At 50.6% G+C, this 16,299-nt stretch overlaps 3 protein-coding genes and 1 non-coding gene across 5 annotated transcripts in view; 2 read left to right on the top strand and 2 right to left on the bottom strand.

Annotated features, from left to right (window-relative positions):
* Positions 1-1,469: 1,469 nt before the first annotated feature.
* On the top strand, positions 1,470-4,618 carry DNASE1L1 (deoxyribonuclease 1 like 1; the record flags this gene model as incomplete). The annotated part of the gene is made up of 7 exons (XM_028167318.2): positions 1,470-1,643; positions 2,003-2,091; positions 2,173-2,259; positions 3,345-3,445; positions 3,582-3,694; positions 3,774-4,022; positions 4,105-4,618. Coding segments are annotated over 7 exons (966 nt in total), but the record flags the coding sequence as incomplete, so codon positions are not given.
* A 1,771-nt stretch (positions 4,619-6,389) lies between these two features.
* Positions 6,390-9,036, bottom strand: RPL10 (ribosomal protein L10). 2 transcript variants are annotated; one of them, XM_007185522.2, is made up of 6 exons: positions 8,882-9,036; positions 7,970-8,028; positions 7,777-7,884; positions 7,419-7,557; positions 6,691-6,853; positions 6,390-6,606 (listed from the first exon to the last, which is right to left on the bottom strand). In XM_007185522.2, exons 1-6 carry the CDS (start codon positions 8,902-8,904, stop codon positions 6,454-6,456), a joined length of 645 nt encoding a protein of 214 aa, XP_007185584.1. In that variant the 5' UTR covers positions 8,905-9,036; the 3' UTR covers positions 6,390-6,453. The 2 variants fall into 2 exon arrangements, with proteins under 2 accessions (XP_007185584.1, XP_028023115.1); XM_028167314.2 differs by lacking the exon at positions 6,390-6,606 and having other exon boundaries at positions 6,734-6,842.
* LOC114238301 (small nucleolar RNA SNORA70) lies at positions 6,898-7,032 on the bottom strand. Its single transcript, XR_003623690.1, has one exon. It is a non-coding gene; the product is annotated as a small nucleolar RNA SNORA70 (small nucleolar RNA).
* A 5,922-nt stretch (positions 9,037-14,958) lies between the features above and the next one.
* LOC130706211 (transketolase-like protein 1) overlaps positions 14,959-16,299 on the top strand; it is a 43,408-nt gene continuing 42,067 nt past the window's right edge. Inside the window, exon 1 of the mRNA XM_057537521.1 lies at positions 14,959-15,069. Coding sequence (XP_057393504.1) covers positions 14,986-15,069 — 84 coding nt within the window. The 5' untranslated portion in view covers positions 14,959-14,985. The remainder of the gene's footprint in view (positions 15,070-16,299) is intronic.

The following is a 16,299-nucleotide window of genomic DNA, read 5'->3' as shown; positions in this document are numbered from 1 at the left end:
CTTTGGGCTGAGGCCAGGAACTCTCTAGTTCTTTTTCTCCGCCCACCTGGGAGCCCCTGGCCCCACAGCCTCCAAGCCTGCCCTCGCCAGCCCAGGGCTGCCTAAAGGCCTACATACATCCCAGAATAGATACCAGGGCAGGGGACCCAAACTAGCATGAATGACAGAGCAGGTGGCTAGGGAGAAACAGGCCTGGAGCCCAGGCAGGCAGAAAGTGAAACCAAGGGGGAAGGTGACAAGGCAACAGAGAAAAGCAGGCAGACAGAAGTAGAGGGACTTACGTCGCTGTATGAGGGCAACACCAACAGGGAGTTGAGCAAGGGCCTGAGCCCAAAAGACAGGGCAAAGCCTGGGAGCCTGAGAGAAAGATAAACTGAGAAAGACACTCAGGAAGAGGGGGGCTCCAGCTGGTAAGATGAACAAGTAGGGCTCACCAGTGGTAGAGGGGATGGGGAGAGGGGCTCTATCACACACTGCAGTGTGGTGATTTGTTGTATCCGAGATCATTCTAAATGCATACGCCCTTGAATCCAGCAATTATACTGCTGGGAGTTTGTCTTAAACATAATGTCTGCCAAGTGAGGAGACAGATGCACGAAGATGGTCCTTCTAGTTGCTAATGGCGGTGAAAAGTTGGAATCAACTCTAAGGTTGAACCCTTGTGAACTGCTGGTGGGAATGTAAGATGGGGCAGCCACTGTGGAAAATAGTATGGCAGGTCTTCAAAAAAATTAAATATAGAATTACCATATGTTCCAGCAATTTCACTTCTAGGTATCTAACCAAAAGGATCGAAAGCAGGAACTTGAAGAGATATTTGTACACTCACGTTCACAGTAGCACTATTGATGGTAGCCAGAAAGTGGAAGCAACCCAGTGTCCATGGATAGGTGAATAGATGAACAAAATGTGGTCCATCCATACAGTGGAATGTTATTTAGAATTTAAAAGGAAGGACATTCTGACATGGATGAAATGAGCACATTATGATCAGTGAAATCAAACGGTCACAAACAGACAGATACTGTATGACTCCACTTGTATGAGCCGCTTAGAGTCGTCAGATTCCTAGAGACGGAAAGCAGGATGGGGGGCCACGGGCTGGGGGAGGGGGGTGGGGGTTAGTGTCTAATGGGGACAGAGTTTCAGTTTGGGAAGATGGAAAAGTTCTGGGGATGGATGGTGGGGATGGTTGCACAACAATGTGAAGGTGCTTCATGCCACTGAACTTAAAAATGGTTAAGATGGTGAACTTGATGCTATGTGTATTTGACCGCAATTAAAAAGAATGAGATTGAACCATACATGCTGATGTCGGAAGGTGTCCACAAGGAAGAAAGGCAGGAAATGTGTGGTGCTGGCAGCTCTGGGAGGCTGGTGCTGGGCAGCAGCAGGATGGCATCACTTTCTCTGTCGCATATTACCATGTCCTTCTGGAACTAGAATTGAGCCCGACTGGGACCTGAACCTGGAGCAACCTGGATTCCTCTGGAGGGTTCCAGAAGCCCATACACGGCCATGCACTGCTCCTGCTCCTCCTCCTGGCTGGTGGGGCTGAGGCCTTTCACATCTGTGCTTTTAACACCCAGCGGCTGACGCTCAACAAGGTGGCCAAGGAGCCTGTGCTGGACACCTTAGTTCGGGTAGGTTCATCACTGCAGAGAAGCTGTGCCCCTAAGGACCATGACCCAAAGCCCCTAGCCCTACCTGACCAGGGGCATGTGCCAGAGAAGAGGGGACATCAGGAGACATGGTGTGGAGACATGGAGCACCGTTCTTCCCTGTCGCTGGCCTCAGTCTCCTCCTCCATAAAGTGGGTGTGGTGTTGGTGGAGATGGCATTCAGTCTTCTCCCGGGTCCCTTCTAGCCTCGCTGCTCTGTTTGGCCTGCAGCCAGCATGTCATGACACTCTTGGCCGCACTGGTGCCAGGTCCCCAGGGATACCACCCCTCTCCCAGGGTGGCTGGCACTGAGTGGGGCTGGCCTTCCTGGTGTCCTGCAGATCCTGGCTCGCTGTGACATCACAGTGCTGCAGGAGGTGGTGGACTCTACTGGCAGTGCCATCCCGCTCCTGCTTCGAGAACTCAATCGGTGAGGAGGGCTCTGGGGGTCTAAACTGGGGGCCCCACTGAGCCTCAGGGCCGCTGACCCGAGGTTCCCCTTTCCTGGCAGATTTGATGACTCTGGGCCCTACAGCTTCCTGAGCAGCCTCCTGCTGGGGCGTGGCACGTACAAGGAGAAATACGTGTATATCTACCGGTGAGTGCAGATGGTAACCGGGGCGGTCTGGACACTTGGCCCGGTGTGAGGTGGCGCAATAGCCCCAAGGGTGGCCCTCACCTCTGCATCACACTTTTTCTCCTCAGTGGTTTTACCCTGGGGTCTTCTTGTCCTCTACCCCAGACAGCTTTAGTGCCCATGTGTCCCTCCAGCAGGTGGCCTTCTACAAGCACAGAAGTGGGGCCCCCCGCCTCTCTCCTGTGGAAGCCACAGGGGCTTGGGGTGAGGCTGGCTCCCTCTTTGGGAGTGATTGGTTGCAGCTTCTGGGAAGAGGCTTACCAGGGGCCTGTCGTGGGTCCTGGGCAGACCCAGTTTCCGGAAACAGCCCTAAGTCCCTGGGAGGATAGCCTCGGGGGGGGGGGTGGTCAGGATTGAGAGGGCAAGGGTGGCAGTCAGGGAAGGAGACCTGTTCCTATACATAGATGAAATTACATAATGTCTAGAATTTACTCCAAAATGATGGGGGAACAGAGACACGCCCATACAGCAGTACCGCTCATAACAATCTCAAAGTGGAAATGATCCGAGTGTCCGTCAGCTGATGAACAGATAAACAAAAGGCGGTCTCTCCACGTAGTGGAATATCATTCAGCCTAAGAAGGAAGGAAGTCTGAGCCAGGCTGCAGCCTGGATGAACCTGAAACACATGTGCTAAGGGAAAGAACCAGACACAGAAGACTTTGTATTATTGGATTCCATTCACATGAAATGTCCAGCAGAGGCGAATGTACAGAGACAGAAGACAGATCAGGGGCTGCCAGGGGCTGGCGGGGAGGGGATCGGGAACTGCTCATGGGCGAGGTTTCTTTGGGGTGATAAGAATGTTCTAAAATTGATTGTGGTGATGGTTGCACAACCTTGTGAATGTACTGAACGCCACTGAATTGTGCATTTTAAACAGGTGAGTTTTACGATGTGCAAATTATATCTCAATCTAAAAGAAGTTCTAGAAAGAAAGGCTAGGCAGGCTGTGCTTACATGAAATGGAGCTGCTGGTGGAGGCCCCCTCCCTGAGTGCCAGGTCTGATGTGGGCACTTGCAAACCGAAACCTGTGGTCCACCAGGTCACACAAGACACAGGTCCTGGATTCCTACGTGTACGACGATCAGGATGACCTCTTTGCCCGGGAGCCCTTTGTGTGCCGGTTCTCTTTGCCCAGCAAGGGTAGGTAGGGATGAAGGGTGGCCCGTTATGAGGGAGCAGGAATGGGGCTCTGGTGGGTTCTACGGGGGGCCAGGGGGGTGCTGGGCAGAGGAGGGCCAGGAGTGGCTGGGAGCCCTCCGTCCCTGGGGCCTTGCAGTCCTTCCCAGCCTGGTGCTGGTCCCACTGCACACCACGCCGAAGGCTGTAGAGACGGAGCTGAACGCCCTGTACCACGTGTTTCTGGACGCCTCCCAGCGCTGGCAGAGCGAGGTAGGGCTGGGCCAATTGTACGGGAGGGAGGGGACAGGATGGCCAGCTGGCCAGGCCCGACTGCTGCTTCCCTCTCCAGGACGTGATCCTGCTTGGGGACTTCAACGCTGACTGTGCTTCGCTGACCAAAAAGCACCTGGATGGCCTAGTCCTTCGGACTCAGGCTGCCTTCCACTGGGCCATCACTGATGGCGTGGACACCACGGTGCGGGCCAGCACCCGCTGCACCTACGACCGCATAGTGCTACACGGGGAGTATCTCCAGAGCCTGCTGCGCGGCACAGCCGCCTTCGACTTCCCCCGGAGCTTTGGGCTCACCGAGGAGGAGGTAAAGGGCTGAGGCAGGAATGGGCTCACAGGGAAGTCCCTAGGCCCTGAGACTGATGCTTTGTCCCGCTGCCCACCCCCAGGCCCTCAACGTCAGCGATCACTTCCCCGTGGAGGTGGAGGTGGAGCTGAGCTGTGCGGTGCGCGGGGTCCAGCCCGTCAGCCTGGCCACTCCGGTACGGTCACTCCTGCTTCTCCTGCCACTCCTGTCCCCCCAGCTGGGCCTGGTGGCCTGAAGCCAGGGCGTACCAGCTGCCCACAGATGTGAGGCCTGTGCTGTTTCCTGGGCTCAGACCCCCGCCCCCTTCTATCCTGCCCTGCCACTCCTGTGTCCCTTTGCTTTGCCTCGTGTTCTTTGGTTGGGCCTGTGCTTGGCATCGGAATGTGGAAGAGGAAGGCAGGGGCCCTGAGGCTGGAACCGTGCCACTCTTCCCCCAGGTAGTGTCAGGAGTGAGGACAAAAAGCAGGCTCCAGGGCTTGGGGGGCGGGGATTGGGGAACTAAGATCCCCCATGCCGCAATGAAGATCCCACGTGTCACAACTAAGACCCCGATGCAGCCAAAGAAATAAAAAAAATTATTGTATAACAAGACCATACACGCTGAGAACAGAAAGCTAGACTGCAGGGATATTACGTGTGTGTAGCAGACATGGCAAAGGGTCATCTTTATCGTACATGGGACTCATATGAACCAACAATATCAAGACCCCACTAGATACAAGGACGGAGATAAGCGGTTTACACACACACACACACACACACACACACACACACACACACACACACGGTAACTAGTCAACAGGAAATGTTTAAGTTCATTGTAACCCAGCTAGCTGCCCTGACACCTCTGCTCAAGTCCATGTTCAGAACCACCATGCAGTCTGGCCCCCACCCTCCAGGATGCTGTCGGCACTGCCTGGAAGAGGCTGGTTGCCAAGGCTACAGGTGCACACAAAGTAGCTACATAAACCAGTTATAGTATCTACAAAAGTTACTGTGCAACCATAATAGCTACTATGTGACTATGTGATCCCCCAGGGGAAAGGGCTACAGGATACAACATACGCTGAAGTAACAATGACTCCACTTAGTATTATCACAGAACCCCTCCTTCCCCAGCTCCATCTCCCAGAGAACAGAGCTCAGTAAAGATGGGTAGCAGGAGGGCTTCCGAGGGCTTCCCTGGTGGCACAGTGGTTGAGAATCCGCCTGCCAATGCAGGGGACACGGGTTCGAGCCCTGGTCCGGGAAGATCCCACATGCCGCGGAGCAGCTGGGCCCGTGAGCCACAATTGCTGAGCCTGTGCTCCGCAACGAGAGGCCGCGATAGCGAGGCCCGCGCACCGCGATGAAGAGTGGCCCCTGCTTGCCACAACTGGAGAAAGCCCTCGCACAGAAACGAGGACCCAACACAGCCATCAATAAAATAAATTAAAAAAAAAAATATGGCTAGCAGGACATCAGAGCCATTTTTTAAATGCAAGTTATGTTTTTACAATTTAGAAACATCTACTTTAGGTTAAAAGGTAGTTTTAAACTTTAGAAATGGCAGTTACTAAGGATTACAAAATGCCAGAGGCCTCTCAGGGGCTGAGGGGCCGAGTGCTGCATTCAGTCACAGCCAGACTGCAGCCAGGCTCTCCGGCTACTATGCTGGGCTCTGGAACCGAATCCCTTTAGGGTCCTCTTCTCCTGGGCTCACAGCCTCAGGCCACCCCACCGAGCAGAGCTCTGGGACTCAGCTGCTCTTACAGCAGGGTGGCCCTGGCAGTTGGTGTCAGACAGCACACCAGGATCCCCTGGGCCAAAGAGGGCACTGCACACTATTTGCCCAAAGGTCTCTTGTCGCCAAGCCCTCTCTCAGCCATAGGAGCTTGATATCAGGAGTAAAGGGCCCTGGGAGTGAGGCCCTATAAGGGGTAGTGGGTTAGGCTTAGGATGGGGCAGGGTGACGAGATTTCTCAACTCTGTAGACAGGGAAATGTGGTTAGGCCCAGGACAAATGTTTACTCCAGGAGTTAACTGGTGAAAATACAGCCAGAACCATGTCTGGTCTGGTTCTTTCCTCCCCATGTCCAACAATGTTCCTGTCCTGGTCTGGGACCCTTGGGGAAGAGCTTCCACAGCTGCCTGAGACCCTTTTCCATCACCCAGGGTGGGTGCTTTACTAAGGAAGTGCTCCATGCACATGCAGGGGGACTCGTGAACCTACTGCCTGGGATCTAAGGCAGGTTCAAGTGCTGGTCCTGGTGCTGGCCCTGCTAAGTGCCAACTGGCCAGCTTAGTTGTCAGACTTTTTCTGAAGAGAAGGAACAGCAACCCTAGGGCTCCCAGAGGCTCCCCACCCCCCATGAATCCAGATGCAAAGACAGGGACAAGAAAGTAGAGTTTATTGGTGGGCATGGGTAGGCAGGGGGCAGCGCCAAGGCTCTCACGAGTGCAGGGCCCGCCATTTGTCCAGGGGGCCACGATTAGGGATGTACTTGACCCCACAGCCATCTGGGATGAGCCGCTTTTCTGCCACCATGTTTTCAAATTCATCTGCATTAAACTTAGTAAATCCCCACTTCTTGGAGATGTGGATCTACAGCAAGACAGAAACAGCTGAGTCAGGAGACATGGAGACAGGAGCAGGGAAAGGTGAGACCAAGGCTGCAGCACTACATACCTTCTGGCGGCCAGGGAACTTGAACTTGGCCCTGCGGAGGGCCTCAATCACATGCTCCTTGTTCTGCAGCTTGGTGCGGATGGACATTATGACCTGGCCAATGTGGACCCTGGCCACTGTGCCCTGGGGCTTTCCAAAGGCACCGCGCATACCTGTCTGGAGCCTAGATTGGGGACAGCATGCCAGTCATTAATGTCCACGGGAAAGGGCTGTCTCCAAGGTCCCTTAGGGCAACCCACACAGGCAACAGGCTGCATACACTACCCAGGAGGCTGCTGTCTGCAGCCACTGCGCACCGGGCCCCCATGGGGAGAAGAGCACGGTCGGCTTAACTGGCTGCAAAGGACACAGAGTACCCCAAACAGACTAGCTAGTCCCTGCAAGGTGCTACTGGGCTCATCTGAAAGCCATCCAACCTGTGACCACGGCAGCAACCTGCCTGCCTGCAGGTTATGTCATGAGGCTCAAAGAAGAGCTACTCCCGCAGCAGCAGCTCCCTCTACCTGTTGCCCAGAGCCATGAGGCCTTTTGTGTTTGTCTCTGGGACTCTGGGTTGTTCAGTGTCCACTGAAGTCCACTTGCTAGCTCTTTGGCCTGGCTTTGCTATGGGTGGTTGAGTCTTTGTGAGGCCACCTCTTTGCCCTGACTGATGGAAAAAATAATCAAGCCCAGGGTTTAAGATATGGGAAAACATCTGAAAAGGCCAGGAGTCTCAGGACCCAGCTCACCTATCAGCTCCAGCACAGGACAACATCTTGTTGATGCGGATGACGTGGAAGGGGTGGAGCCGCACTCGGATGTGAAAACCATCTTTGCCACAGCTTTTCACCATGTACTTGTTGGCACAAATACGGGCAGCCTCCAGGGCTATTGGGGTGGGGGAGGCAGCAGAGTGAGACAATGGCACAGAAGCACTTACCATGGTTCTCTGGGAACACCTGTAGTGGCTGCGTGAGTTTAGTAAAGAGGCTCATGATTGGGTGCTTGTGATTAATGACCTGGTAATTCCAGCGCAGCGAGCTCTAGGTCTGGCTGGGGGAGCACATACAAGGGCCCAGGAATGGTTAACAAGGAAACCTGCCTCACCTTCAGAGGACAGCTGCTCGTACTCATCCGACACCATGTGGCCACAGAGTGGGAACTCATCCACTTTTGCCTTCTTCCGTCCCAGGTCAAAGATGCGGATTTTAGCATCTGAAAAAAACCTGGTTAGTGTGGGTGTGCCAGAGCAACTGGGTCAGTGCAGCCAAACCGGTTTGGGAGCTTTCCCACCACTTACCGGGGACACCTCGGCAGAAGCGAGACTTTGGGTACGGCTTGTTCTTACAATACCGGTAACTGCGGGGAAGGGGGGGGAACCCAAGTTAGCAGGGATTCACAAGTGAACTCCACAATAGGCACTTTGAGTGCTTCCTCAATCTACGACCAAAGGGGCGTTGGGAGAGGGGGAGATGACACATGTCATCTCTAAGCTTGGTCTTCATTCCTGGAAATTGGTGCTAAAACAAGATGTGGCCAGAAATTAGGATACCTATGCTAGGAGCTTATAAAAGTAAAAAAAACAAAAAAACAAAAAAACCACTCTATGCCCTGTTGTGTTTTCAACTTCCTATAAGGCTAACATCCTGAAACGGACTTTCTCAATTTAAATACCACGTAAGAGTAACACACTTCATGCCATCCACCTAAAGACCTTTGGGCACGTGGCATTAAGTCGGCCTCCAAGCCTCGTGAAGGGCGCCCCCTGCAGGGCACACGAGGCGGCTGAACACGCTTTTCTGGGACTGCCCTTGGCGTCCGAAGAGCCCACACTGCACGTCGCCTAGAAATAAAACGGGAATGGGACACAAAGGCCCTGAGGGCACCGAACCTAAAAGGCAAGCGACTTTTCAGCTCTGAACGCGGGACGCAAGGCGTACGTCGCTTGTAGTCCTAAACTGGGGCTAATGTATGCAGACCTGGGTCAACCGGCCACTCCAACAAAAAGGGGGAAGCGGTAAAACACCAGCATGAATTTTTAAAACCAAATGGTACAAACAAAGACCAAAAGCGACCTGCAAGTTCTTGGGGAATAAGCGGAGTCCGTTCCCAGAACAGGAAAGCCGCACTAGGGAGACCCCACCCCACGACTGCTTTTAGCAGCCAAATGCAATTCTCCCTCCCTTTCCCCAGCAGCGAAACAGGCACTCACCAACGGGCGGGGCGGCGGCCCATGGCGACACCAAGATCTTCAGTGGCTGAAACAAAACATACAAGGTCGGAAGACCAGTCGAAGACAGACTTCAAACTAGGAAAGAGAAATGGCAAGGGCAACGCACGAGCCGCAAACACCGACTACTCACCGCGCCGAACGGAAAGAGATGCTCTTACGCCTGCGCAGGCCTTATATAGGCGGTCTATCTTCACGCGTAGGAACCATAGAGTCCGGGTGAGGGCGGATAGACACTCTGTCAGACTTCCGGACCGTAGTCACAGAGGTGCTCTGCGCCTGCGTGCGGGAGTGGCTGGGGACAAGCGTAGAGCGGAGGGGGCGGGTGGGTCCCCTACCGCAGGCGGCCAGCTGGCGAATGGGGCTTCGCCACATCGGCGAGAGAAGCCGGCTTCCGGCTGGCCATTTTGGGCGTAGTACTCTTGCCCGAGGCTTTGCCGTAACTATGAAAGACGTATGTTCCTACAGTTGAAAGAAGGAAAATGCCGAATGGGGCTTACGGCGGCTGCGCGCGTGTTCTCGGGCATGGCGGAGCCTGGGACAAGCCCTCTGTACATTCCCCTGCGCGCCAGAGCCCAACACGGAGGCGCCCTGCTGGAGGCTCTGCGCGCGTTCCTTTGTCGACCGGGAGGCCGGAGCGGGAGGCCCGCCCTCGCCCCGCCTCCGCAGCCCCCCGGCCATAACCGAAGAGTCCTGAGCTCTCTTTGCGAGCTGTACGCGAAGTCCTTCTTCCCTGGAGACCCGGGGCGGGGCCTGCGTCGGCTCCAGGCGGTCTGCGCCCTCCCGCGAGGAAGGCCAAGAAAAAGCCGCCCCCAAGATCCAGGGCTCAGGAGACCCCGTGAGCACCGTTGGGCCCACCCTGACCCGGCAGAGAAAAGAGACGTTGTGCTCCCCAGGGTGACTTGGAGAAGGGGAAGAGGAAGGTGGCGACCCCACCCAGATGGCAAACGAGCACTGTCACTCCTTGTCCGGCTGGGCCCCAGTCCTGGCCTCTCAGAGCTGCCTTGATCTGTACTCCTGGGAGCTTCCACCCTCCCACGGCCCAGAATGTGGCACCCACCCCCACACACAGTTCTCTCCCCGCCCACTGAATTCCAGCGCCTCCTGAGTGTGCCTCTGAGATATTCTAAGATAAAGCACGGATCCTTCCCCCGCCCGCCCAAGGATAGCTGCCAGAGAAGTGTCCAGAGCTAGTACCCATACCACCAGGGATCTAAGTATCCGCCAGAGGTGCCCACGCTTCTAGAGGTGGGGACAGCAAGAAGGTAACAAAGTCTTCCCCATGTCACTTGACAGGTGTGACACACCTGTTCTTCTCCAGGACGACCTGTCACTTTAGTGAATGGGTCCTTTAGGAAGGCTTGGGAAGATTTGCGGTGTGCACTTCCAGCAATGCTGCAACAAGGTCCTTCCCAGGGAACACGGCCTCCCCTTCCATCAGGGGGGCTCTGGGTCTGGAAACTGGGTGAGAAGGTGTGACTCTCCACGGGGGCAACTCAAGTCAGGTTTTTGCTCCCAGAACTAGAGGGTTTAGGGTTATACGCATCAAGCAGTCCTGTAGCAGGCTGCCCAACTATTTCCTGCTTAGAGGCTCATTTTCTGCGCCTTGCTCGCTTGCCTCCAGCCCGCCATTCTTGCTTTTCCTGGAACATGCCAGATTGTTCCTTGGGGTCGGGGCCTTGGCTCCGGCTGGTCCTCAGTCCTTACGCTGGTGTTCCTGCTCTAATGGCTCTCTCAGCGCCTTGCTGAAAAGAGCTGCTTCTGGACCTATCCCTGGAACACAGTTGGGGGGTGGAGTGTCCAGGCTGGATATGGTGAATCTACTCTCAAATTCCTCTCTCCCTAAGCTTATGGATTCTGTCCTGCACCTCCTGTCAGGGCATTTCTGGCATCAAAACCCATGAAATGCAGGTCAGTAGTAGGTCCAAGCCAAGCATGCGAGTGCTAGACTACACACCAGCTGCATGTCCTAATACTTTTTTTATTTTTAAATTTATTTATTTATTTATTTTTGGCTGCATTGGGTCTTCGTAGCCGCGTGCGGGCTTTCTCTAGTTACGGCGAGCGGGGGCTGCTCTTCGTTGCGGTGCGCGGGTCTCTCATTGCGGTGGCTTCTCTTGTTGCAGAGCACGGGCTCTAGGTGCACGGGCTTCAGTAGTTGTGGCCCGCGGGCTCTAGAGCGCAGGCTCAGTAGTTGTGGCGCACGGGCTTAGTCGCTCTGCGGCATGTGGGATCTTCCCGGACCAGGACTCAAACCCGTGTCCTCTGCATTGGCAGGCGGATTCTTTTTTTTTTTTTTTTTTAGTTTATTTTTTGGCTGTGTTGGGTCTTCGTTTCTGTGCGAGGGCTTTTTCTCTAGTTGCGGCGAGCGGGGGCCACTCTTCATCGCGGTGTGTGGGCCTCTCACTATCGCGGCCTCTCTTGTTGCGGAGCACAGGCTCCAGATGTGCAGGCTCAGTAGTTGTGGCTCATGGGCCCAGTTGCTCCACAGCATGTGGGATCTTCCCAGACCAGGGCTCGAACCCATGCCCCCTGCATTGGCAGGCAGATTCTCAACCACTGCGCCACCAGGGAAGCCCAAGGCTTATTAATTTTGTTAATCTTTTCAAAGAACCAGCTTTTGGTTCATTTTCTACATTGCTTTCCTAGTCTTTTATTTATTTCTGCAATAATATTTATTACGTTTTCCATTCTGGTAGCTTTGGGTTTAGTTCTGCTTTTCCTAGTTACTAAGTTGTGAAGTTAGGTTTTCTTCGAGATCGTTCTTTTTTTAAAAATTTTTATTTACTTATTCATTTATTTATTTTGACCGTGCCGTGCAGATTGCGGGATCTTAGGTCCCTGACCAAGGATCGAACCTGGGTCCACGGCAGTGAAAGCGCCAAGTCCGAACCACTGGACCACCAGGGAATTCCCAGAGATCATTCTTTTTTAATGCAAGCATTTACAGCTATAAACTTATCTCTTGTCACTGCTTTTGCCACATCCCATAAATTTTGGTATCTTGTGTTTTCTTTTTCATTTGTCTCAATACTTTCCAACTCTCTTGAAGTTTCTTTGACCCATTGTTCGTTTAAGTGCATTGTGGGGGAAGGTTGTTTTCTTTTTTAATAGAAGTGTAGTCGACTCTTACATTAGTGTCACGTGTACAATATAGTGATTTAATGTTTTTACGTATTATACCCCATTTAAAGTTATTCTAAGAGTGTGTTGTTTAATTCCCACAAATGTGTGAATTTTACCATTTTCTTTCTATTATTGACTTCTAACTTCACCCTGTCCTGGTCAGATAAAATAGTTTGCACGATATCTTTTTTAAGTTTTGTTTTCCAGCCTGTGCTATAACATGAAAGAGGCAATGTCAATGAGTTTAAGACCTGCATGGTTTGGATTTTTTTTTTTTTACACTTTCATTTTGCTCCCTTCACCTTCAAAATTAATAAGTTTGCATTTTCTCAAGAGATCTGTAACAGCTTTTAAATCCAAATCATCCACCTGGGATACTTGCAAAGGCAAGAGGCTTAACTCTCCATTTTCTGTATTGTGAAACTTGAAAGGGGAGATTATTAATACACATGAGCTGGGCTTAAAATGTTACTCTTCTGACTTTTGGGGTGTGGCAGGGCTCTAGGGAGTTGGTTTTGTCCTCTGCCCTGCCACCTCCTCCCCTTCTTAATTAATGGCAGACTGCCTGGACTCCCATGCAGGCTGCTTTCTAAGAGCAGCAGTTACTTCATTCTATAAGGGCCTCAAGTTACACCACAGCGAGAAACTTCTCAGTCTGACCATTCACTTCCTAAAAGAAATTCATTTTAGGAAGTAGAATGCATTTTCTTTGTTGGATTTTTAAAAAATTTTCTTTCCCAGTTTTATTGAGATGTAATTGAGCACACAGCAGTATCTAAGGTATACAGCATAATGATTTGACTTACATATATTGTAAAATGATAAATACAATAAGTTTATTTATCACCCATCATCTCATAGATACCAAAAAATGGAAAAATGTTTTTTCCCTGTAATGAGAAGTCTTAGGATCTACTGTTAACAACTTTCAAATATACCATACAGCAGTGTTAATTATAGTCATTTTGTTATATATTACATCCCAAGTATTTATTTATTTATTTTTAAAATTTATTTACTTATTTGTGGGGTTTTGTGGGTTTGTTTTTTTTTTTTTTTTTTTTTTTGGCTGTGTTGGGTCTTCGTTGCTGCACGCCGGCTTTCTCTAGTTGTGGCGAGCGGGGGCTTCATTGCGGTGTGCAGACTTCTCATTGTCGTGGCTTCTCTTGTTGCAGAGCACGGGCTCTAGAGCGCAGGCTCAGTAGTTGTGGCTCATGGGCTTAGTTGCTCTGCAGCATGTGGAATCTTCCCGGACCAGGGCTCGAACCCATGTCCCCTGCATTGGCAGGCGGATTCTTAACCACTGCGCCACCAGGGAAGCCCTGTATTTATTTATTTTATATCTGGAAGTTTGTAACTTTCGACACCTTCATCCAGTTCCTCATCCCCTCAACCCCGACCTTTGGTAACCACAAATCTGGTGATCTCTTTTTCTGTGAGTTTGGGTTTGGGTTTTTTTTTAGATTCCACAGTGTAATAATACAGTATTTCTTTTTCTGTGAGTTACTTCATCTAGCATAATGTTCTCAAGGCCCATCCATGTTGTCATAAATGGCAGAATTTCCTTTTTGTGTCTGAATTATGTTCCATTATATAGCTGTACCACATCTCCTTTGTCCATTCATCTGTCAGACACTTCGGTTGTTTCCATAGCTTGGCTATTGTAAATAGTGCTGCTGTGAACGTAGGGGTGCAGATATCTCTTCCACATAGTGTTTTCATTTTCTTCAGATATACTCCCAGTAGTGGAATTGCTGGATCATATGGTGGTGTTTTTTTTTAAGATCCTCCATATTGTTTTCCATAGTGGCTCCTCTAATTTACATTCCCACCAACAGTGCACAAGGGTTCTCTCCTCTCCACATCTTTGCCAGATTTGTTAACTCATCTTTTTGATGACAGCCGTTCTGATAGGTGTGAGGGGATATCTCATTGTGGTTTTGACTTGCAATTTCCCTGATGATCAATGGTGTTGAGCACCTTTTCATGTGCCTGTTGTATGTCTTCTTCGGGAAAATGCCTATTCAGATCGTTTGCCCATTTTTAAGCGGATTTTTTGTTGTTTTGTTATGGAATTATGTGAGTTCTTTATATATTTTCCATATAAACACATTATCAGATATATGATTTGCAAATACTTTCTCCTATTCAGTAGGTTGCTTTTACATTTTGTTGATGGTTTCTTCTGCCATGAAGAGTTTGGTTCAGTCCCACTTGGTTTTTGTTTGTTGTTTTTGTTGCTTTTTTTTTTGCTTTTGCTTTTAGTGTCCGATTCAAAGAACCCTCTCTAAGACTCAGGTCAAGTAGCGTAGTGCCTATGTTTTTCTTCTAGGAGTTTTATGGTTTCTGGTCTTACGTTTAAGTTTTAATCCATTTCAAGTTAATTTCTGTGAGTGGTATAAGGTAGGTGTCCAGTTTCATTTTTTTACATGTGAATATCCAATTTTTCCTGTATCACTTGTTGAAGAGACTGTTTTTTCTGCATCGAGTATTCTTGGCTCCCTCATCAAAAATTAGTTGACCACATACGTGTGGGTTTATTTCTGCTTTGTGAAATTTCTGATTAATGATATCACAGATGAATTCAAACAAGTGAAATGACACTCAAATGCTTACAGAGTCACCAGGCGAACTTCCCCAAGTATGCCGGTGCTCCACTGATAGAAGGGGGCTGGTCTGTGAGGTCTTGCTCCCTACAGGGAGAGGAGTTGTGAGGTTCCTGGGCCTGAAAGCATCCTTACAAGCTGTGAACTTGGCGGGCAGTGGCCCAGCATCCCTTTCCCTTGGCTGGATTCTTTCAGGACTGGCAGAAATGACTGCTGCTTCCAGTTTGAGGAGACCATGTGCTGAAAGGCCTCCTCATGCACTGTGTGTGTCCCTGGTGAGTCACTTGCCTGTGAGAAACGACCTGTGCCATGTCTTTCAGCCACCCCACAGTGTGCAGCAGTGCTGCTGAGATCATGTCTGTGCTGTTTTTCTACATCATGAGGTATAAACAGATGGACCCGGAGAACCCGAACAATGACAGATTCGTCCTCTCCAAGGTAAGCTGGCATGGGAACCCATGCTCAGACACTTGGTTCCTGAACTCATTTTAAAAGCCACCATGTGGCAACAAGACCTGAAATGGCCTCTGTTTATCCTTTTGGTGCTTCTCTCTTTGCCTCATGTCTTCATCTGTTCAGGCTGATATAATAAAACATCAAAGACTGGGTGGCTTATAAACAATAGAAATTTATTTCTCACAGTTCTGGAGGCTAGAAGTCTAAGATCAAGGCACCAGCATGGTCATGTTCTGGTGAGGGCCCTGTTCCTGGTGGCAGACTTCTCACTGTATCCTCGTGTGATGTAAGGAGAAATGGTCTCTCTTTTATAAGGGCATTAACCCCACTCTTCAGGGTTCTGCCCTCATGACCTAATCACTGCCCAAAGACCACTACCTCCTAATACTATCACCTTGGGCCTTAGGTTTTCAACATAATGGATTTTGGGGAGGGGGCACAAACATTCAGACCATGGCACCTCATAAAGATCTAAAAGGTGTTCTAGTGAGGACTGCGTGGTGGGAAGGATGACTTGCGGCAGCTGGCAGTCCTTCTTTTCCTTTGATGGTGCCTCACTTTACCCCACCTAGCACTAAAGCCCCCCTTGTCAGGGTCATGCTGCTCCGATCCTCTGCCACCTGGGTAGAGGAGGGCCACATGAGTGAATCCGACTTGTTGAGCTCGAGGAGCGTTGAGCTTGATTTGGAGGGATGTCCCACCCGTCAGTCAGCTTTCTCTTCCATTTCCCTGCATATCTGACCTGATACCAATAAGGAGTTTCTCATTAGGCTAGCTATAGTACGAGATAACCTCATGACACTGGGGGACAGGAAAGAAAAGAAATATTAAAAGCAAGGTCGATCTAGAAGAACAAGCAGCTCTTTTGATGCTGTCTGAAAGTTTGCTGTGTTCTGAGCAAAGCATTTAAAGCTCAACTGGTAGAACGACATGTGCAAATAGAAACCCCAAATCTGGGCAGCGGGAAGTAAAGACAAAGGCAGAGTATAGGCAGAGTACCTGGAGCCGTAGTTATGATCCTTGCCTTGGTGTCTAAAACATAATCTCAAATGAGGTTTGGCAAAGGATAAATAAAACGTGTGTGTAGAGGAAGAGAGATGAAGCAAACGAAGTCCATTAGTAATAGTTGACAAATTTAGGTAAAGAGTATATGGAACTTCATTGTACTATTCGTACAACTTTTCTGTAAGCTTGAATTTCCTTCATCATAAA

The sequence above is a fragment of the Balaenoptera acutorostrata genome, chromosome X, assembly GCF_949987535.1.
Source record: "Balaenoptera acutorostrata chromosome X, mBalAcu1.1, whole genome shotgun sequence".
In the NCBI taxonomy this organism is placed as follows: domain Eukaryota; kingdom Metazoa; phylum Chordata; class Mammalia; order Artiodactyla; family Balaenopteridae; genus Balaenoptera; species Balaenoptera acutorostrata.
Note: the sequence above shows the minus strand (reverse complement) of the source record. Positions and strands in the feature narration are given on the sequence as shown.

Coding starts and splice junctions, on each gene's coding strand:
- RPL10 (XM_007185522.2), bottom strand. CDS start 8,904: ATGGGCCGCCGCCCCGCCCGTTG. Junction 7,885..7,969: donor CTTCTGCCGAGGTGTCCCCG/GTAAGTGGTGGG, acceptor GGTTTTTTTCAG/ATGCTAAAATCCGCATCTTT. Junction 6,607..6,690: donor AGTTCCCTGGCCGCCAGAAG/GTATGTAGTGCT, acceptor GTCTTGCTGTAG/ATCCACATCTCCAAGAAGTG.